This window comes from Entelurus aequoreus, linkage group LG05 (genome assembly GCF_033978785.1).
Source record: "Entelurus aequoreus isolate RoL-2023_Sb linkage group LG05, RoL_Eaeq_v1.1, whole genome shotgun sequence".
Lineage (NCBI taxonomy): Eukaryota > Metazoa > Chordata > Actinopteri > Syngnathiformes > Syngnathidae > Entelurus > Entelurus aequoreus.
The window spans coordinates 21,141,091-21,164,966 of NC_084735.1; the positions used below are offsets into that span (position 1 = coordinate 21,141,091).

Here is a 23,876-nt window from a genome sequence, read left to right on the forward strand (position 1 = left end):
TTGCATATAAAATGCCTCCCCAAATAAGTAACTTACAAAAAAACATTGTGAAAATGTTTTTCAAAGTACTGTTGGTGTATGTGTGGACATGGCCGTCACACCTGAGTGGTGATTTAACTCCCTCCATCTTTACCTCCTTACTGTGCACTTGTTCATCCATGTTCCACTCTCCTCTCGAGCATTCTGCGTGCTCTTACTCTGTTAGGGAGCTTGCGTGCGCTTGTTGTTGTTGTTGTTGCCTGCTGGATGGCGGCTGCCGCTCGCTGTTTGCTCACAGAATGCTGCTGCCGACTTGACAAAGTGTGACCACGCATGACTTGCACTTACACACTGACACACACTCCAACCATGGCATCAGGGGGAGAACATGACACGCACAAAACAAACGCACCCGCCCGAGCGCCTCCGCCACGCTGCGAGCCAAGCGTCCACTTCGCCGCCCCCTGCTGGACGTGCACCAAACGTGTTCCTGTCTTGTGTTGCAGCTCGGGGTCGCACCAACTTGGAGCTGCGGGAGAAGTTCATCTCCGAGGGGACGCCTCAGTGTCTCTCTGCCTTCCGCTCGCGCGGGCGACGCTCCAAGCCCGGCTCGCGTAACGCCTCGCCCACTCGCTCGTCCTCCTCTGCCTCCCACAGCGGCGCCTCGCTGCCCTCCACGCCGGCCACGCCCACAGCCTCGGCATCATCCAGGGTAAGAACTGCAACATTCTCACAACAGTCAGACGTTTTTTCATGGCATCGGACCAAAAATGTGGGTAGTTTTTAGTGTTTTTACTCTTTTTGTTTCTGCACCTGTGACAGGTGAAAATAATAAAACGATGTCCTCATCGTCACGTAAATTCACTAATATTGAAAAATCAGGTTCCAAAAATATATTTTAAAGATGTTCCTATCAGGGTTTTATGCTGCCGATTCCAGTATCGATCATTCATGAGTGAGACCGGGCGATATCGATACGTATTTACCGGACTGTAGAGCGCACCGGGATATAAGTTACACCCACTAAATCTCAGAAGAAAAAAATAGTTTCCATATATTAGCTGTACTGGACTATAAGCCGCACCCACCAAATTTCAGAAGAAAAAATAGATCCATATATTAGCTGCACCAAACTATAAGCCACACCCACTGAATTTCAGAAGAAAATAAATAAAAGTTTCCACATATTAGCCGCACCGGACTATAAGCCGCACCCACTAAATTTCAGAAGAAAAAAATAGCTCCCATATTTTTGCCGCACCGGACTATAAGCCGCACCCACTAAACTCCAGAAGAAAAAAAGTTTCCATATATTAGCCGCACCCACTAAATTTCAGAAGAAAAAATGTGTTTCCATATATTAGCCGCACCGAACTATACACCGCACCCACAAAATTTCAGAAGAAAGAAAATAGTTTCCACATTTTAGCCGCACTCACTAAACTTCAGAAGAAAAAAATTATTTTCCATATATTAGCCGCACCGGACTATAAGCCGCACCCACTAAATTCCAGAAGAAAAAATATAGTTTCCATATATTAGCTGTACCGGACTATAAGCCGCACCCACTACATTTCAGAAGAAAAAATAGTTTCCATATATTAGCCGCACTCACTAAACTCCAGAAGAAAAAAAATAGTTTCCATATATTAGCCGCACCGGGCTATAAGCCGCACCCACCAAATTTCAGAAGAAAAAAATAGCTCCCATATTTTTGCCGCACCGGACTATAAGCCGCACCCACTAAACTCCAGAAGAAAAAAAGTTTACATATATTAGCCGCACCCACTAAATTTCAGAAGAAAAAATGTGTTTCCATATATTAGCCGCACCGAACTATACACCGCACCCACAAAATTTCAGAAGAAAGAAAATAGTTTCCACATTTTAGCCGCACTCACTAAACTTCAGAAGAAAAAAATTATTTTCCATATATTAGCCGCACCGGACTATAAGCCGCACCCACTAAATTCCAGAAGAAAAAATATAGTTTCCATATATTAGCCGTACCGGACTATAAGCCGCACCCACTACATTTCAGAAGAAAAAATAGTTTCCATATATTAGCCGCACTCACTAAACTCCAGAAGAAAAAAAATAGTTTCCATATATTAGCCGCACCGGGCTATAAGCCGCACCCACCAAATTTCAGAAGAAAAAAATAGCTCCCATATTTTTGCCGCACCGGACTCTAAGCCGCACCCACTAAACTCCAGAAGAAAAAAAGTTTCCATATATTAGCCGCACCCACTAAATTTCAGAAGAAAAAATTTGTTTCCATATATTAGCCGCACCGAACTATACACCGCACCCACAAAATTTCAGAAGAAAATAGTTTCCACATTTTAGCCGCACTCACTAAACTTCAGAAGAAAAAAATTGTTTCCATATATTAGCCGCACCGGACTATAAGCCGCACCCACTAAATTCCAGAAGAAAAAATATAGTTTCCATATATTAGCCGTACCGGACTATAAGCCGCACCCACTACATTTCAGAAGAAAAAATAGTTTCCATATATTAGCCGCACCGGGCTATAAGCCGCACCCACCAAATTTCAGAAGAAAAAAATAAAACAGTTTCCATATATTAGCCGCACCGGACTCTAAGCCGCACCCACTAAACTCCAGAAGAAAAAAAGTTTCCACATATTAGCCGCACCCACTACATTTCAGAAGAAAAAATGTGTTTCCATATATTAGCCGCACCGAACTATACACCGCACCCACAAAATTTCAGAAGAAAGAAAATAGTTTCCACATTTTAGCCGCACTCACTAAACTTCAGAAGAAAAAAATTGTTTCCATATATTAGCCGCACCCACTAAATTCCAGAAGAAAAAATATAGTTTCCATATATTAGCCTTACCGGACTATAAGCCGCACCCACTACATCTCAGAAGAAAAAATAGTTTCCATATATTAGCCGCACTCACTAAACTCCAGAAGAAAAAAAATAGTTTCCACATATTAGCCGCACCGGGCTATAAGCCGCACCCACCAAATTTCAGAAGAAAAAAATAAAAAAGTTTCCATATATTAGCCGCACCGGACTCTAAGCCGCACCCACTAAATTTCAGAAGAAAAAATAGTTTCCATATAGTAGCTGCACCGGACTATTAGCCGCACCCACCAAATTTCAGAAGAAAAAAATAGTTTCCATATATGAGCTGCACCGGACTATAAGCCGCACACAGCAAATTTCAGAAGAAAAAATAGTTTCCATATTTTAGCCGCACTGGACTATAAGCCGCACCCACTAAATTTCAGAAGAAAAAATTGTTTCCATAAATAAGCCGCACCGGACTATAAGCCGCACCCACTAAATTCCAGAATAAAAAAATAGTTTCCATATATTAGCTGCACCGGACTATAAGCTACACCCACTCAATTTCAGGAAAAAAAATAGTTTGCATATTTTAGCCACACCGGACTATAAGCCGCACCCACTAAATTCCAAAAGAAAAAATTGTTTCCATATATAAGCTGCACCGGACTATAAGGCGCACCCACAGAATTTCAGAAGAAAAAATAGTTTCCACATTTTAGCCGCACTGGACTATAAGCCGCACCCACTAAATTTCAGAAGAAAAAATAGTTTCCATATATAAGCCGCACCGGACTATAAGCCGCACCCACTAAATTCCAGAATAAAAAGTTTCCATATATTAGCTGCACCGGACTACAAGCTACACCCACTAAATTTCAGGAAAAAAAATAGTTTGCATATTTTAGCCACACCCACTAAATTCCAAAAGAAAAAATAGTTTCCATGTATAAGCTGCACCGGACTATAAGGCGCACCCACTGAATTTCAGAAGAAAAAATAGTTTCCATATTTTAGCCGCACTGGACTATAAGCCGCACCCACTAAATTTCAGAAGAAAAAATAGTTTCCATATATAAGCCGCACCGGACTATAAGCCGCACCCACTAAATTCCAGAATAAAAAGTTTCCATATATTAGCTGCACCGGACTACAAGCTACACCCACTAAATTTCAGGGAAAAAAATAGTTTTCATATTTTAGCCACACCGGACTATAAGCCGCACCCACTAAATTCCAAAAGAAAAAATAGTTTCCATATATAAGCTGCACCGGACTATAAGGCGCACCCACTGAATTTCAGAAGAAAAAATGTGTTTCCATATATTAGCCGCACCGGACTATGAGCCGCACCCACTTAATTTCAGAAGAAAAAAAATAAAAGTTTCCATATATTATCCGCACCTGACTATAAGCCGTTCCCACTTAATTCCAGAAAAGAAAAGAAAAAAAAGTTTCCATATATTAACCGCACCGGACTATAAGCCGCACCCACCAAATTCCAGAAGGAAAAAAATAGTTTCCATATATTAGCCGCACCGGACTATAAGCCGCACCCACTACATTTCAGAAGGAAAAAACAGTTTCCATATTTTAGCCGCACCGGACTATAAGTCGCACCCACTAAATTTCAGAAGAAAAAAAATAAAGTTTCCGTATATTAGCCGCGCCGCACCTACTAAATTTCAGAAGAAAAATATTGTTTCCATATATTAGCCGCACCGGCCTATAAACCGCACCCACTAAATCCCAGAAGAAAAAAATAGTTTCTACATATAAGGTGCACCGGACTATAAGCCGCACCCACTAAATCCCAGAAGAAAAAAATAGTTTCTACATATAAGGTGCACCGGACTATAAGCCGCACCCACTAAATTTCAGAAGAAAAATAATAAAGTTTCCATACATTAGCTGCACCAGACTATAAGCCGCGCCCACTACATTTCAGAAGAAAAAAATTGCTAACGACGCGAGGGTCATCACGTTATGATAGCCCGTACAAATATGCATGAAAATACTTCTACAGACATCACACATGGGGCAGTTTAGTAAGTATAAACAGTTTTATTCATATTGTAAAACTTACAAACATTGCTTGGAATGGTGAATGAAAAATCCGTACGAGTAGAAACGCAATGGAGGGCACTCTACTTCCCGGTTGTTAAAAGTCCTGAACAAAAGGACATTGCAGCAACTGCAGTGAGCGAACTTGTCCAAACGATGGCACCGAGGCACAAACAATAAAACACTCTGTGTTTTTGCTTGGTTTTTTCTTTTAAATTATGGCCGTCAACAAAGAAAAATCCATGAAGTAGCTGCTCAATTTTATAAGCCACAGGGTTCAAAGTGTGGGGAAAAGAGTAACGACTTATAGTCCGTAATTGACGTTAATGTGTTTCTAGTGAGTGCTAATGACAGTTTAACAATATGCACACAATATTTAAACAAGATGCGTATTTTCTTATATTACATACAATTGTTGGAGCAAAAAGGTCAATAGTACACCAACTAAACAAAAACTACGATATAGTACTTGTTTAAACCTTTTGTTTTTGGCGCTAAAGTCTTCATGTGTCCAGGGAATTAATTCTCTGAACTTGTAAACATTTTTTAAAAATGTATAAAGATTTTACGAAAAGAAAATATCGATCATGGACTGGTATTACCCTTGGTATCGACACCACCAATTTATGGATCGATCCAGTGCTCCTCATACGTGTGGTGTACAGACTGACAAGGCTGACACCAACACTTGAAATTAGAGGTGGGGGCAATAATAGATTTTTAGAGGCATCGCAATTCGGACCTGTACAATTATAAAATCGATTAGTAAAAGTCAATAATGGATTATTTATTGTAAATAAAGCAATGAAGACAGTTGTAAAATGTGTCTGAGCCACCTCACTGAGAGATCTGACCAGCTCCTTTATATTAGGGCACTTATGTTCCAGTTTTATACACATTTCATTTCATTTAATACATGTGATGGGAATTAATTTAACGTTATTTCTTATTACAAACACGCTGTTTTTAAAGGTGGCAAGTGAAAAAGGCTTATTTAGTGAAATGAAAAAAACTGCATGAATATACATAAATTAAAGAATCGTAGCTCCTGAATCGTAATCGCAATTGAATCGTGAGGTGCCCAAAGATTCCCACCTCTACTTGTTAATTGTTGTATTATCTTCTCTATAACTTCTATTAATCTACTTGTTCATTTCCTGTTAGTCTCTGCTTACTTTCTGCTTTAATGCTACACTTCGTACTTTTTACTAAGCACGAGTAATGTGCAGATAGATACTGAAATATCGATACCATATCTTTGTTATAATATTGATTCTTTTGATGCATATATATATATATATATATATATATATATATATATATATATATATATATATATATATATATATATATATATATATATATATATATAGGCATATATACATATAGGCATATATATATAGGCATATGCCTACATATACTATATATATATATATATATATGTATATATATATATATATATATATATATATATATATATGTATATATGTATATATATACACTATATATATGTATATATATACTATATATATATATATATATACAATATATATGTATATATATATACTATATATATATATATATATATATATATATATATATATATATAGGTCTATATATATATATATTAATATGTATATAAGACAAATATATATATATATATATATATAGGGACAAGCGGTAGGAAATGGATGGATATATATATATATATATATATATATATATATATATATATATATATATATATATATATATATATATATATATATATATATATATATATATATATATATATATATATATATATATATATATATATATATACACATAGGGGTTTCCTCAACCCTCAGGAGATTTAATCTCTTGAGGATTGAGGAAACCCTCATGAAACAGGTCTGTAGAGATGAAATAGTCTTGTGATTTTTTTCCCACACATACATACATACATATATATATATATATATATATATATATATATATATATATATATATATGTATATGTATATATATATATATATATATATGTATATATATATATATATATATATATATATATATGTATATATATATATGTATATATATATATATATATATATATATATGTATATATATATATGTATATATATATATGTATATATATATATGTATATATATATATGTATATATATATATGTGTATATATATATATATATATATATATATATATATATATATATATATATATATACGTATGTATATATATACGTATGTATATGTGTGTGTGTGTTCAGTGCAAAATAACACCATCATTTGAGATGATTCCCCTAAAGCAGCAATACTTGAAATACAATACTTTTTCATTTTTACCAGACACGTTAGGTATGGTTGCACAAAGTTTCGGTATCACCGATACCAGCCTGAATTTTACTTGGTATCGAATCTGTAAAAAAAAACAAGTACCGCACATCTGTTGTTACATGCTACCTTAGCAGCTAGCTTAGCTATTAGCTCGCCTGCCCCTGCTTGCTGTCTGGTGTGTGCCATGTTTAGCGCTGTCCTCCAGTGATAATAATACTTGATAATGATGCTAAGAAATTCTATTTTGTTTGCGGTGATGAAGGTGAGCGGCTCCACACGTGTTAGCTACTAGCTTGTCAGTTGGGATACTAACAATCAACATGATATTGGCCTGAAAGGATCGTTGTTTGTGATCGTCATTAATCGGCGATGGCCAACCTTTACATTTCTCTCAAGTCGGCACAAGCCGAGTTTATTGTCCGTCCTTTGACCATATTCATTTGAAATGAGTAATATTCAAGTAAAACAGGGATGAGAAGGAGTAAAATGTGCTTGTTTGTTGCATTGTGTTGTTTGTATATTTCATCAGTCAATGTATGACATTGTTTTTGTCTTGTCTCGCTCATCTTCCTTCTGCCTTTTCTTCTTGACTCCAACAAACAAACAAACAAACAAACACTTTGAACCATCACACTGCGCTCCCTCCTCGTGTGCTTTGCTACCTTCCTCCCTTCCTTCCTTCCTTCCTTCCTTGCTCCCTTCAGTCCTCCCACACTCATTCCCGTGACTACGCCAAGCCGTGGTTGGCGCACAGTAAAACGCCGACGCCGCCCAAGTGCCACTGCTGCCCGGATCACGGCGACCACGGGCACGAGGTAACGCACTCAGTAAAGCCCCCCCCCCCCCCCCCCCCTGGCAACACACACTAGCGCCCTATTCCTGCCAACCCTGTCATGCAGTAGAAGCATTAACAAGACGAGGATCCAAATGTGTCGATATTGTGTGTTCAACGTTCATGTTGCGTGTCGGCCATGTTTCTAACAAGCTGCAGTAACCTGCAGGCGTCCCCGATCTCACCTTTCCCGTCTCCACCTGCAGGGGGCGGCGTCGGGCTCCAAGCTGAAGCGGCCGACCTTCCACTCCAGCCGCGGCTCGCTGACGGGGGAGAACGGCGGAACGCCGCACGGCACCAAGCAGACGCGCAGCGGTGAGGCGTCGAGCGTCCCCCATGTAACACCGCGCTGGACGTGACCCCTTGACCTGTCCTTGTCTCGCCAGATCCAAAGCGAGGCGCGTCCACCGCCAGCGGTCCCACCAGCCGGGCGGGCAGCCGGGCGGGCAGCAGGGCCAGCAGTCGACGAGGCAGCGACGCCTCCGACGCTTCGGAGCTCCAAGACGCTCGCTCCGTTTGCTCGGACACGTCGGACACCCCCAGGAGGCCGGGGGGCGGAGCCAAGCCTTCCAAGATTCCGACCATCGCCAAGAAGACGCAGAGTCCAAAGACCCCCGGCGCCAAGAAATGACAGCGAGGGTCAGCACACACACTTCTCTTCCTTCCGCTGAAGGTGGGCGCTTGGATGCGGCGGCGCGGCCCGTAGCGCTCGTTTGTGGCGGGAAAGCAGGGGAGGGAAGTCCGCGTCTCGCACCGACTTAATCCTTCATACGGAAGCTGCGGCGACACTTTTCCTCCGTCGCCGTCCTTCCCGCCAAAAGCGACCAGATGTGACGCTGCCTTATTGACTGACAAGGGGGCGGCGCCGCCTCTGAGCACGCAAACGTTTTCAGAGCGGACCGCCGTCTCCACGACAACACAAACAACCGAATTCAGGAGAAATGGAAAAAACTAACAAAAAACTTTTGGCTTGCGGGCCAGAAAATATGCAACGACTGCCATGTGACGCCACATGTAAAGAGCTCAGTGCGGGGGGGGGGGGGGGGGGGCCGGAACGCCAGCATGGAGGGGGCCGCGGTTTGGCCTCACTGCTGACACACGTAAACCACCAAGGTGGCACCAGCTTGCCCCTCCCCCTTCTGGTGTGTGCAGCCCATGTGACCTCGCCCCTCCCCCCACCTTGTCGTGTGTTACACATTATCTGCGAATGTTACGTCTTTTTGTTAATTTATACTCTTTTTTTTTTTTTTCTTTTTTTTTTCTTTCTTGTTCAGCCTAAAATTTAAATCTAATATTTAATTGTTGTTGGCAGATGAAGATTTTAAGTGCGTGGAGTGTGTGTCACATCACGTAAACACACACACACACACACACACGTTTGTCTAACCATCTTGACCAAAGGGCTCTGCCCTTCATGTGTAATAAGAAGCAACATGAAGTTTATAACAAAACATTCATTTACAAAGAAGACTTACTATGGGATTTTTATTTATTTATTGTCTCTCTGTGAGGGGGGGGGCAAGATGCTGTTACTGTGTGAACATGGAGTGAGACAATGGGGGGGGGGGGGGGGTCGCTGGTGTCAAAGTGAAGCAAACACATGAAATTATAAACAATTTGTTGTTCTTTTTTTGTATTAAAACGATGCTTGCAGTAAAGAAACATGTTTTTTTTCTGGTCAGTGTTTTGTAGAGATAGGATTTCCTTTCAGAGAGTCGTTTAAAACAGGTGTCCCCAACCTTTTTTCAACTGCGGACCCTTGAAAATTTGTCCCACGGGGGGGATGTTTTTTTATTTTATATACATATTTATTTATTTTTTGTCATAAAAAAATACAATCATGTGTGCTTACGTATCCCTGCAGATTGTATTGATATATAATGTAGGAACCAGAAATATTAATAACAGAAAGAAACAACTATTTTGTGTGAATGAGTGGCGGGAGGGAGGTTTATTGGGTTGGTGCACTAATTGTAAGTGTATCTTGTGTTTTTTATGTTGATTTAATTTAAAAAAATATGTAGTTTCTTGTGCGGCCCGGTACCAATCGGTTGGGGACCACTGGTTTAAAAGACATGGAAACAATCACTAGAATCAGTTGTACGATAAGTATAATTTAATTTACACAAATATTACTGTATTGGTGGCAATTATTCCGAAATATTAGCCTTTTTTTGTTGCTGTGATTGTAAACATTCCATCGGGCTTTGGCACTAGTTAGAATTTTTCCCTCACTTAAAAAAAAAAAAAGGTGTGGCATTATAACAATATAGAGGATAAGTACACACTAGGTGTGGTGAAATTTGTCCTCTGCATTTAACCCATCTCCTTGTACACCCCCTGGGAGGTGAGGGGAGCAGTGAGCAGCAGCAGTGGCCGCGCCCGGGAATTATTTTTGGTGATTTCATTCCCAATTCCAACCCTTGATGCTGAGTGCCAAGCAGGGAGGTAATGGGTCCCATTTTTATAGTCTTTGGTATGACTCGGCCGGGGTTTGAACTCACAACCTACCCATCTCAGAGCGGACACTCTAACCACTAGGCCACTGAGTAGAGAATAAAAGCCTTTAATGGATAAAAAAAATAAAATAAAACAAGAAAAATTAGGACCTATTAAAAATTGTATTAATAATTATATTACCATAACTGATGTGTGTATGCTTGAACTACTATTTTGAGTACTGAGCAAATACAATTCAAAAATATTTTTATATATATGTGTGATATATATACATATATATATATATATATAATGATGCAATTTAATTTAATTTACTAATTTTCTAGTACAGTGGTTCTCAAAAGTTTTTTTTTAGTTTTTTTTTACCAAATACCACCTCTGAAAATACTTGGCTCTCATGACCAACATTGGAATGCGGTAGCGTAGTAGGCTCAAGTATTCGTTAAAAACTAGGCAGAGGTTTTATTTAACAAAGTATATTGAATATTTTGGCCACTGTAACATTACCCACAATGCACACACATCAATGATACTCCATATATATATTACATATTTACAGACTACTTCGAGCCCACCTACCAGTTTGACAATCACTAAACAAGTTGAAAAACGTATTGGGGTGTTACCATTTAGTGGTCAATTGTAAGGAATATGTACTTCACTGTGCAACCTACTAATAAAAGTCTCAATCACTGTTCCAGTTCGGGCGACACAAGCTTGAGTGGGCAATTGCGGACATCAAATTTGCATGTTCATCCCGAACGGCTCACAATTGGGACTCGGTTCTATCCGTTCGCCAAAGAGCCGTTCAAAAGACTCGACTCGTTCGGTAACGTCACATCTCGACTTGAACGCCTCAGTCAGAATTGACGAGGAGGAAGCTGGATAACATCCATTCAGAATGTGCGCCACTCGTTTTGTATGTGGTATGTATTTTGAATTATGTTCAAGCACATCAAATATTGACAACACAAGGACTAGTTATTACTTTTTACATTTACGTGTACGCATGTTTACCATTCGTGTAACTTCTGATATATCTCAACACGATCCCCAATCCAAACTGACAAGTTTACCCACGTAATGTTCCTTGCATTTGGGTCAAGTCGATACATGTACAACTCTTAAAAATATTTTTGTGGCGTTTTGGCATAATTTTTGACGCTGACTTGTCCGGGTTTTAATCGTTGCTTTATTCACTGAACTGTTGACAAAGTGTTATTCTACAAAAATGGCGCGACATCCGGGTCCTGGCCCGCAGTGTGACGTCACCGAACTCCCGGAAGTTGGAACTCAATTGAATTCGTCACACCGTTTTTAAACAGGTATGAACTCTCACGCAAAATGTATGTTTTCGTCCCTAAACGCTACGAAAACAACCACACCAAGGAGCAAAACTAAGATAAGTGTAGATACTCTGGATAAAGATTTTGAAAAAACATCAGGCAGGTAAGCAATTTTAGCCAGCTGCTATCAGTATTAGTTGCTATGCTATGCTAGGCTGACCATATTCTGAAATGCCAAAAGGAGGACACATATATGCGTGCCAACATTTGCCAATAATACTCGAACTTGCTTCGTAAATAATATATTTAAAGCATTTTTTCTCCTCTGTTGACAGCAGTGTTGGCGCTAGGAATTTTCAAAATGGGGTCCCAGGGACCCCATCAAGTCATACAAATGGGGTCCCACAGTACATTTTTGGGGTCCCGCTTTTTTGCCAGCGTTTTGAAAACAAATCAATCAATCAATGTTTATTTATACAGCCCTAAATCACAAGTGTCTCAAAGGGCTGTACAAGCCACAACGACATCCTCGGTACAGAGCCCACATACGGGCAAGGAAAACTCACCCCAGTGGGACGTCAATGTGAATGACTATGAGAAACCTTGGAGAGGACCGCATATGTGGGTAACCCCACCCCCCCCCCCCCCTCTCTAGGGGAGACCGAAAGCAATGGATGTCGAGTGGGTCTGACATAATATTGTGAAAGTCCAACACATCAGCGAAAGTCCAGTCCATGGTGGGGCCAGCAGGAACCATCCCGAGCGGAGACGGGTCAGCAGCGTAGAGATGTCCCCATCTGATGGACAGGCTAGCGGTCCACCCCGGGTTGGGAGCAGAGTAGAAAAGAAAAGAAAAGAAACGGCAGATCAACTGGTCTAAAAAGGGAGTCTATTTAAAGGCTAGAGTATACAAATGAGTTTTAAGATGAGACTTAAATGCTTCTACTGAGGTAGCATCTCTAACTTTTACCGGGAGGGCATTCCATAGTATTGGAGCCCGAATAGAAAACGCTCTATAGCCCGCAGACTTTTTTTGGGTTCTGGGAATCACTAATAAGCCGGAGTTCTTTGAACGCAGATTTCTTGCCGGGACATATGGTACAATACAATCGTCAAGATAGGCAGGAGCTTGACCGTGTAGTATTTTATACGTAAGTAGTAAAACCTTAAAGTCGCATCTTAGGTGCACAGGAAGCCAGTGCAAGTGAGCCAGTATAGGCGTAATATGATCAAACTTTCTTGTTTTTGTCAAAAGTCTAGCAGCCGCATTTTGTACCATCTGTAATCTTTTAATGCTAGACATAGGGAGGCCCGAAAATAAAACGTTACAGTAATCGAGACGAGACGTAACGAACGCATGGATAATGATCTCAGCATCGCTTGTGGACAAAATGGGACGAATTTTAGCGATATTACGGAGATGAAAGAAGGCCGTTTTAGTAACACTCTTAATGTGCGACTCAAACGAGAGAGTTGGGTCGAAGATAATGCCCAGATTCTTTACCGAGTCGCCTTGTTTAATTGTTTGGTTGTCAAATGTTAAGGTGGTATTATTAAATAGATGTCGGTGTTGAGCAGGACCGATAATCAGCATTTCCGTTTTCTTAGCGTTGAGTTTCAAAAAGTTAGCGGACATCCATTGTTTAATTTCATTAAGACACGCCTCCAGCTGACTACAATCCGGCGTGTTGGTCAGCTTTAGGGGCATGTAGAGTTGGGTGTCATCAGCATAACAGTGAAAGCTAACACCGTATTTGCGTATGATGTCACCTAGCGGCAGCATGTAAATACTAAAGAGTGCAGGGCCAAGAACCGAACCCTGGGGAACTCCGCACGTTACCTTAACATAGTCCGAGGTCACATTGTTATGGGAGACACACTGCATCCTGTCAGTAAGATAAGAGTTAAACCAAGACAAGGCTAAGTCTGTCATCCCAGTACGCGTTTTGATACGCTCTAATAAAATATTATGATCAACAGTATCGAAAGCGGCGCTAAGATCAAGAAGCAGCAACATAGATGAAGCATCAGAATCCATCGTTAGCAATAGATCATTAGTCATTTTTGCGAGGGCTGTCTCCGTAGAGTGATTTGCCCTGAAACCGGACTGAAAAGGTTCACAGAGATTGTTAGACGCTAAGTGTTCATTTAGCTGCTGTGCTACAATTTTTTCGAGGATTTTCGAGATAAACGGAAGGTGGGACACCGGCCGGTAGTTTACTAGGAGATCAGGATCGAGGTTAGGTCTTTTGAGTAGAGGATGAATAACCGCTTCTTTGAATGCTAGGGGAACAGTGCCAGAGGAAAGTGAAAAGTTTATAATATTTAACACTGATGGACCTAATAATATAAAAAGCTCCTTGATAAGTTTCCCAGGAATTGGGTCAAGTAAACATGTTGTTTGTTTTGTCCCATTTACACATTTTGACAATTCCTCCAATGTTATTTCATCAAAGAGAGAGAAACTATTTTGGAGGGCGGTATCCGTCGTATATACAGTCGTATTTGTGTTAATAGAACCCAGTTGTAGCTGAGATGCATTGTCTTTAATCTCTTTTCTAATGACTTCAATTTTCTTATTAAAGAAATTCATAAAGTCATCTGCTGAGTGGGTGGAGCTACTGGGAGAAGTCCCTTGTTGGGTTAGCGATGCTACTGTACTAAACAGAAATTTAGGATCATTTTTGTTGAGGTAGATGAGATTTAAGTAATATTTAGCTTTAGCTGAGGTAAGCATGTGTTTATAAGTTATTAAACTATCACACCATGCTTGATGGAAAACCTCAAGTTTAGTCGCACGCCATTTGCGTTCCAGCTTTCTACATGATAATTTCTGGGCTTTAGTTTCTTCTGTAAACCATGGGGTACGCCTTTTAGGGGCCCTTTTTAGCTTTAGCGGTGCTACAATATCAATGGTGTCGCGCAGGGCGTCATTAAAGTTGTTAGTGAGGTTATCAATAGAGCCCACATAATTTGGGAATGGTGCCATTACCGAAGGCAGTAGGTCAGTAAGAGTCGTCGTTGTGGCAGCATTAATGTTGCGGCTGCTATAGTAGTTATTATTATTATTATTAGTTTGTTGACAATGAGTCAGAACTTTGAATTTTATAAGGTAATGATCGGACATTACTTTAGTGTACGGGAGTATCGTAACTTTAGAGGTGGTGACACCCCTGACAAGCACTAGATCTATCGTATTACCGTTGCGATGCGTGGGTTCATTTATTATTTGTGTAAGACCACAGCTATCAATTATAGTCTGGAGCGCCACGCATGGAGGGTCCGATGGGGTATTCATATGGATATTAAAGTCCCCCATTATGATTATATTGTCGGCGTGCGTCACTAGATCAGCAACAAACTCTGAGAATTCACTGATGAAGTCCGAATAGGGCCCAGGGGGGGCGGTAGATAACAGCCAGGTGGAGAGGCAGCGGTGTGACAAACCTCAAAGTGAGCACCTCAAACGAGTTATATTTATTATTTAGGTTAGGTGTAAGATTATAGTTTTCATTGTATATTAGTGCGACACCCCCTCCCCTTTTAAGAGGTCGGGCAACATGTGTATTGGTATAGCCAGGAGGAGATGCCTCATTTAGCGCAAAAAAATCGTCTGGTTTGAGCCAGGTCTCGGCGAGACCAACGACGTCAAGTTTGTTGTCTCTAATGACTTCATTAACTAATAACGTTTTGGAAGATAATGATCTTATGTTTAAAAAGCCCATATTATAGGTAGTGGGCTGTTTTGAGGATTGTTTGTTGAAATTATCCGAAGTAGCAATATTAATAATGTTGCGTTTATTATGCGTATTGCACTTTAAATAGTTTCGACCATATCTAGGAATTGATACGACGGGGATATTCAGATTGTTTGCTTGATGTTGCGATAAACTGAACGCATCATAGTTAGCTACCTCAGTACAATGTATGTCTGCCTCTGACACGGTCACAAAAGAAAAAACATTATGTGAGTTGTGTTTTATTCTAAGAGAATTGCTATGTGTGCAGGGATTATCCAGCCTGACGCCGGCTAGTTCTAGTTTAAATGGCTTCTTACCCGGAGACTCCACGCTTCTTTGGTTAGCTTTTCTCTTTGTTGTTAGCCCCGCTCGGCATCCCCGCTTCTGCTTCCGCTCGCACCGCTTATGTCGTCTCCATTGGCGGTCACCGCTAGCACTTGATTCCGCTGCTACAAAGGCCGCTCGATGTAGCCCACGAAGTATTCCCATGCTAGCGAGGAGGTCCACCGTACATGCATCTTTCAGTCTATAACGACCCGATCCATCCACATCCAGAATTGTCTGTCGGTCGTATGTGATCACAGAGTGTTCACGCTTTGAGCCAGCCATGAAATTGACAGAAATGACGGGTGTTTTTTGCCAAATCGCTCTACACTCCCAAGAGCGTTAGCATAGCCGCAGCATACCCATGCGCCACCATCTTATCAATGACAAACGTATGCATTATCCTGTTATATGTCACATTCTATATTGTGTTTTGGAAAAAGGTTGTCATAAACGTTACTTAATTCATTAAAAAAAATAATACTAAAAGAAAACATATGTGTATACATATGTAAATGTATTCAGTTATAAACATTCATTCACTTTCATGGATCTGAACTTTACCACTGCTGGTAGTTTTTTTCTATGTTTTTATTTAATAAGATGTAGGTGTATTTATTTCAGTATAAAAGTGTAAAAAGTGTTTTGCTTGGGTGATGAAATGATGATAATGGTGTGCCAGGGCATACATACATTTTATATTTATCGCTTAAATCTCTGGAGTCTACATCAACTTTGTGACGATCGGTCACTTCATTTCTGTTTGTCTCCTTGGTTTTTGTATTACTTCCGGTCAGTGCTCTTATTTTGTTAAATTTCCTGTTCCGCGGAGCACTGTTTTCTCTTCACCTGCCGTTGATTGGCAGCCGGTCCACACCTGCTGCCAATCAGCATATGTCTATTTATGTTTTCTCTCGAGCACTCCTCAGTGCTCGATGATAAACTCTTTATGTTTGGAACTGTTGTATGCAAGACTGCTACATTTCCCTGTTGATGATAATTAAAACCATCTTACCTGCTCATCCTCCTCCGGGTTCTTGCATCTTGGGGACACACAAACTGCAGCCATGCGAGTTCCTCACACTCACACTATTATGTTAGATCCACTATGGACTGGACTCTCACACTATTATGTTAGATCCACTATGGACTGGACTCTCACACTATTATGCTAGATCCACTATGGACTGGACTCTCACTCTATTATGCTAGATCCACTATGGACTGGACTCTCACACTATTATATTAGATCCACTATGGACTGGACTCTAACTATTATGTTAGATCCACTGTGGACTGGACTATCACACTATTATGTTAGATCCACTATGGACTGGACTCTCACTATTATGTTAGATCCACTATGGACTGGACTCTCACATTATTATGTTAGATCCACTATGGACTGGACTCTCACACTATTATGTTAGATCCACTATGGACTGGACTCTCACACTATTATGCTAGATCCACTATGGACTGGACTCTCACACTATTATGTTAGATCCACTATGGACTGGACTCTAACTATTATGTTAGATCCACTGTGGACTGGACTATCACACTATTATGTTAGATCCACTATGGACTGGACTCTCACTATTATGTTAGATCCACTATGGACTGGACTCTCACATTATTATGTTAGATCCACTATGGACTGGACTCTCACACTATTATGTTAGATCCACTATGGACTGGACTCTCACTATTATGTTAGATCCACTATGGACTGGACTCTCACATTATTATGTTAGATCCACTATGGACTGGACTCTCACACTATTATGCTAGATCCACTATGGACTGGACTCTCACACTATTATGTTAGATCCACTATGGACTGGACTCTAACTATTATGTTAGATCCACTATGGACTGGACTCTCACACTATTATGCTAGATCCACTATGGACTGGACTCTCACACTATTATGTTAGATCCACTATGGACTGGACTCTCACACTATTATGTTAGATCCACTATGGAGTGGACTCTCACACTATTATGCTAGATCCACTATGGACTGGACTCTCACACTATTATGTTAGATCCACTATGGACTGGACTCTCACAATATTATGTTAGATCCACTATGGACTGGACTCTCACACTATTATGTTAGATCCACTATGGACTGGACTCTAACTATTATGTTAGATCCACTGTGGACTGGACTATCACACTATTATGTTAGATCCACTATGGACTGGACTCTCACTATTATGTTAGATCCACTATGGACTGGACTCTCACAATATTATGTTAGATCCACTATGGACTGGACTCTCACAATATTATGTTAGATCCACTATGGACTGGACTCTAACACTATTATGTTAGATCCACTATGGACTGGACTCTCACACTATTATGTTAGATCCACTATGGACTGGACTCTCACAATATTATGTTAGATCCACTATGGACTGGACTCTAACACTATTATGTTAGATCCACTATGGACTGGACTCTCACACTATTATGCTAGATCCACTATGGACTGGACTCTCACAATATTATGTTAGATCCACTATGGACTGGACTCTCACACTATTATGTTAGATCCACTATGGACTGGACTCTCACACTATTATGTTAGATCCACTATGGACTGGACTCTAACTATTATGTTAGATCCACTGTGGACTGGACTATCACACTATTATGTTAGATCCACTATGGACTGGACTCTCACTATTATGTTAGATCCACTATGGACTGGACTCTCACATTATTATGTTAGATCCACTATGGACTGGACTCTCACACTATTATGTTAGATCCACTATGGACTGGACTCTCACATTATTATGTTAGATCCACTATGGACTGGACTCTCACACTATTATGTTAGATCCACTATGGACTGGACTCTCACTATTATGTTAGATCCACTGTGGACTGGATTCTCACACTATTATGTTAGATCCACTATGGACTGGACTCTCACACTATTATGCTAGATCCACTATGGACTGGACTCTCACACTATTATGTTAGATCCACTATGGACTGGACTCTAACTATTATGTTAGATCCACTATGGACTGGACTCTCACACTATTATGCTAGATCCACTATGGACTGGACTCTCACACTATTATGTTAGATCCACTATGGACTGGACTCTCACACTATTATGTTAGATCCACTATGGAGTGGACTCTCACACTATTATGCTAGATCCACTATGGACTGGACTCTCACACTATTATGTTAGATCCACTATGGACTGGACTCTCACAATATTATGTTAGATCCACTATGGACTGGACTCTAACACTATTATGTTAGATCCATTATGGACTGGACTCTCACACTATTATGTTAGATCCACTATGGACTGGACTCTCACAATATTATGTTAGATCCACTATGGACTGGACTCTAACACTATTATGTTAGATCCACTATGGACTGGACTCTCACACTATTATGTTAGATCCACTATGGACTGGACTCTCACAATATTATGTTAGATCCACTATGGACTGGACTCTCACACTATTATGTTAGATCCACTATGGACTGGACTCTCACACTATTATGTTAGATCCACTATGGACTGGACTCTAACACTATTATGTTAGATCCACTATGGACTGGACTCTCACACTATTATGTTAGATCCACTATGGACTGGACTCTCACAATATTATGTTAGATCCACTATGGACTGGACTCTAACACTATTATGTTAGATCCACTATGGACTGGACTCTCACACTATTATGCTAGATCCACTATGGACTGGACTCTCACAATATTATGTTAGATCCACTATGGACTGGACTCTCACACTATTATGTTAGATCCACTATGGACTGGACTCTCACACTATTATGTTAGATCCACTATGGACTGGACTCTAACTATTATGTTAGATCCACTGTGGACTGGACTATCACACTATTATGTTAGATCCACTATGGACTGGACTCTCACTATTATGTTAGATCCACTATGGACTGGACTCTCACATTATTATGTTAGATCCACTATGGACTGGACTCTCACACTATTATGTTAGATCCACTATGGACTGGACTCTCACACTATTATGTTAGATCCACTATGGACTGGACTCTCACAATATTATGTTAGATCCACTATGGACTGGACTCTCACACTATTATGTTAGATCCACTATGGACTGGACTCTCACACTATTATGTTAGATCCACTATGGACTGGACTCTAACACTATTATGTTAGATCCACTATGGACTGGACTCTCACACTATTATGTTAGATCCACTATGGACTGGACTCTCACAATATTATGTTAGATCCACTATGGACTGGACTCTAACACTATTATGTTAGATCCACTATGGACTGGACTCTCACACTATTATGCTAGATCCACTATGGACTGGACTCTCACAATATTATGTTAGATCCACTATGGACTGGACTCTCACACTATTATGTTAGATCCACTATGGACTGGACTCTCACACTATTATGTTAGATCCACTATGGACTGGACTCTAACTATTATGTTAGATCCACTGTGGACTGGACTATCACACTATTATGTTAGATCCACTATGGACTGGACTCTCACTATTATGTTAGATCCACTATGGACTGGACTCTCACATTATTATGTTAGATCCACTATGGACTGGACTCTCACACTATTATGTTAGATCCACTATGGACTGGACTCTCACATTATTATGTTAGATCCACTATGGACTGGACTCTCACACTATTATGTTAGATCCACTATGGACTGGACTCTCACTATTATGTTAGATCCACTGTGGACTGGATTCTCACACTATTATGTTAGATCCACTATGGACTGGACTCTCACACTATTATGCTAGATCCACTATGGACTGGACTCTCACACTATTATGTTAGATCCACTATGGACTGGACTCTAACTATTATGTTAGATCCACTATGGACTGGACTCTCACACTATTATGCTAGATCCACTATGGACTGGACTCTCACACTATTATGTTAGATCCACTATGGACTGGACTCTCACACTATTATGTTAGATCCACTATGGAGTGGACTCTCACACTATTATGCTAGATCCACTATGGACTGGACTCTCACACTATTATGTTAGATCCACTATGGACTGGACTCTCACAATATTATGTTAGATCCACTATGGACTGGACTCTAACACTATTATGTTAGATCCATTATGGACTGGACTCTCACACTATTATGTTAGATCCACTATGGACTGGACTCTCACAATATTATGTTAGATCCACTATGGACTGGACTCTAACACTATTATGTTAGATCCACTATGGACTGGACTCTCACACTATTATGTTAGATCCACTATGGACTGGACTCTCACAATATTATGTTAGATCCACTATGGACTGGACTCTAACACTATTATGTTAGATCCACTATGGACTGGACTCTCACACTATTATGCTAGATCCACTATGGACTGGACTCTCACTATTATGTTAGATCCACTATGGACTGGACTCTCACACTATTATGTTAGATCCACTATGGACTGGACTCTCACACTATTATGCTAGATCCACTATGGACTGGACTCTCACACTATTATGTTAGATCCACTATGGACTGGACTCTCACACTATTATGCTAGATCCACTATGGACTGGACTCTCACACTATTATGTTAGATCCACTATGGACTGGACTCTCACACTATTATGCTAGATCCACTATGGACTGGACTCTCACTATTATGTTAGATCCACTGTGGACTGGACTCTCACACTATTATGCTAGATCCACTATGGACTGGACTCTCACACTATTATGTTAGATCCATTATGGACTGGACTCTCACACTATTATGTTAGATCCACTATGGACTGGACTCTCACACTATTATTCTAGATCCACTATGGACTGGACTCTCACACTATTATGTTAGATCCACTATGGACTGGACTCTCACACTATTATGTTAGATCCACTATGGACTGGACTCTCACACTATTATGCTACATCCACTATGGACTGGACTCTCACACTATTATGTTAGATCCACTATGGACTGGACTCTCACACTATTATGTTAGATCCACTATGGACTGGACTCTCACACTATTATGCTAGATCCACTATGGACTGGACTCTCACTCTATTATGCTAGATCCACTATGGACTGGACTCTCACACTATTATGTTAGATCCACTATGGACTGGACTCTCACACTATTATGCTAGATCCACTATGGACTGGACTCTCACTATTATGTTAGATCCACTGTGGACTGGACTCTCACACTATTATGCTAGATCCACTATGGACTGGACTCTCACACTATTATGTTAGATCCATTATGGACTGGACTCTCACACTATTATGTTAGATCCACTATGGACTGGACTCTCACTATTATGTTAGATCCACTGTGGACTGGACTCTCACACTATTATGTTAGATCCACTATGGACTGGACTCTCACACTATTATGTTAGATCCACTATGGACTGGACTCTCACACTATTATGTTAGATCCACTATGGACTGGACTCTAACTATTATGTTAGATCCACTGTGGACTGGACTATCACACTATTATGTTAGATCCACTATGGACTGGACTCTCACTATTATGTTAGATCCACTATGGACTGGACTCTCACATTATTATGTTAGATCCACTATGGACTGGACTCTCACACTATTATGTTAGATCCACTATGGACTGGACTCTCACACTATTATGCTAGATCCACTATGGACTGGACTCTCACACTATTATGTTAGATCCACTATGGACTGGACTCTAACTATTATGTTAGATCCACTGTGGACTGGACTATCACACTATTATGTTAGATCCACTATGGACTGGACTCTCACTATTATGTTAGATCCACTATGGACTGGACTCTCACATTATTATGTTAGATCCACTATGGACTGGACTCTCACACTATTATGTTAGATCCACTATGGACTGGACTCTCACTATTATGTTAGATCCACTGTGGACTGGATTCTCACACTATTATGTTAGATACACTATGGACTGGACTCTCACACTATTATGCTAGATCCACTATGGACTGGACTCTCACACTATTATGTTAGATCCACTATGGACTGGACTCTAACTATTATGTTAGATCCACTATGGACTGGACTCTCACACTATTATGCTAGATCCACTATGGACTGGACTCTCACACTATTATGTTAGATCCACTATGGACCGGACTCTCACACTATTATGTTAGATCCACTATGGAGTGGACTCTCACACTATTATGCTAGATCCACTATGGACTGGACTCTCACACTATTATGTTAGATCCACTATGGACTGGACTCTAACACTATTATGTTAGATCCACTATGGACTGGACTCTCACACTATTATGTTAGATCCACTATGGACTGGACTCTCACAATATTATGTTAGATCCACTATGGACTGGACTCTCACAATATTATGCTAGATCCACTCGACGTCCATTGCACCGGTCCCACATCTGCGGTCCCCTCCAAGGTTTCTCATTGTCATCCCACTGGGTTGAGTTTTTCCTTGCCCTGATGTGGGATCTGAGCAGAGGATGTCGTTGTGGCTTGTGCAGCCCTTTGAGACACTCATGATTTAGGGCTATATAAGTAAACATTGATTGATTGATTGATAGACGTCCCCAACTGATGCACAGATGAGTGGTCCACCCCGGGTCCCGACTTTGAACAGCTGGCGCCTCATCTGTGGTCACCTCATAACCTCTTCACGCAGGAGAAATGTGTGACCTACATTTTGGAAAGTACATTTTAAAACATCATAGTTCCCACTATTATTTGTCATAAATGCATGAAATAAAAAGCAAATGGATTTGTTAATGTAACAAAAAAAATGTTTTTTTTTTTATTATTTGTCCCTCATCTAATGTAAAATATAAAAATTTGATTTAAGTTTTAATTATTAGGTTAAGTAGCGGAAAAAAATAGCCGTAACTTCCATATTTTCTGGAATTTTCAGATGGGTTTTTAGAGCGAATAATATTGTATGTTTTTTTCTGGATGAA

General features: G+C 40.3%; 2 protein-coding genes across 4 annotated transcripts in view; both read left to right on the forward strand.

The window, feature by feature from the left end:
• macf1a (microtubule actin crosslinking factor 1a) overlaps positions 1–9,302 on the forward strand; it is a 389,896-nt gene extending 380,594 nt beyond the window's left edge. Inside the window, 4 exon segments of the mRNA XM_062047376.1 lie at positions 486–691; positions 7,911–8,021; positions 8,245–8,353; positions 8,425–9,302. Of these exon segments, the coding sequence (XP_061903360.1) occupies positions 486–691; positions 7,911–8,021; positions 8,245–8,353; positions 8,425–8,669 (671 nt within the window). The 3' untranslated portion in view covers positions 8,670–9,302.
• Positions 9,303–11,456: 2,154 nt separating this feature from the next.
• Positions 11,457–23,876, forward strand: part of bmp8a (bone morphogenetic protein 8a) — a 67,722-nt gene continuing 55,302 nt past the window's right edge. For all 3 annotated transcript variants that reach the window (XM_062047395.1, XM_062047396.1, XM_062047397.1), the window contains exon 1: positions 11,457–11,823. The gene's annotated coding sequence lies outside the window, so the exon portion shown is untranslated. The remainder of the gene's footprint in view (positions 11,824–23,876) is intronic.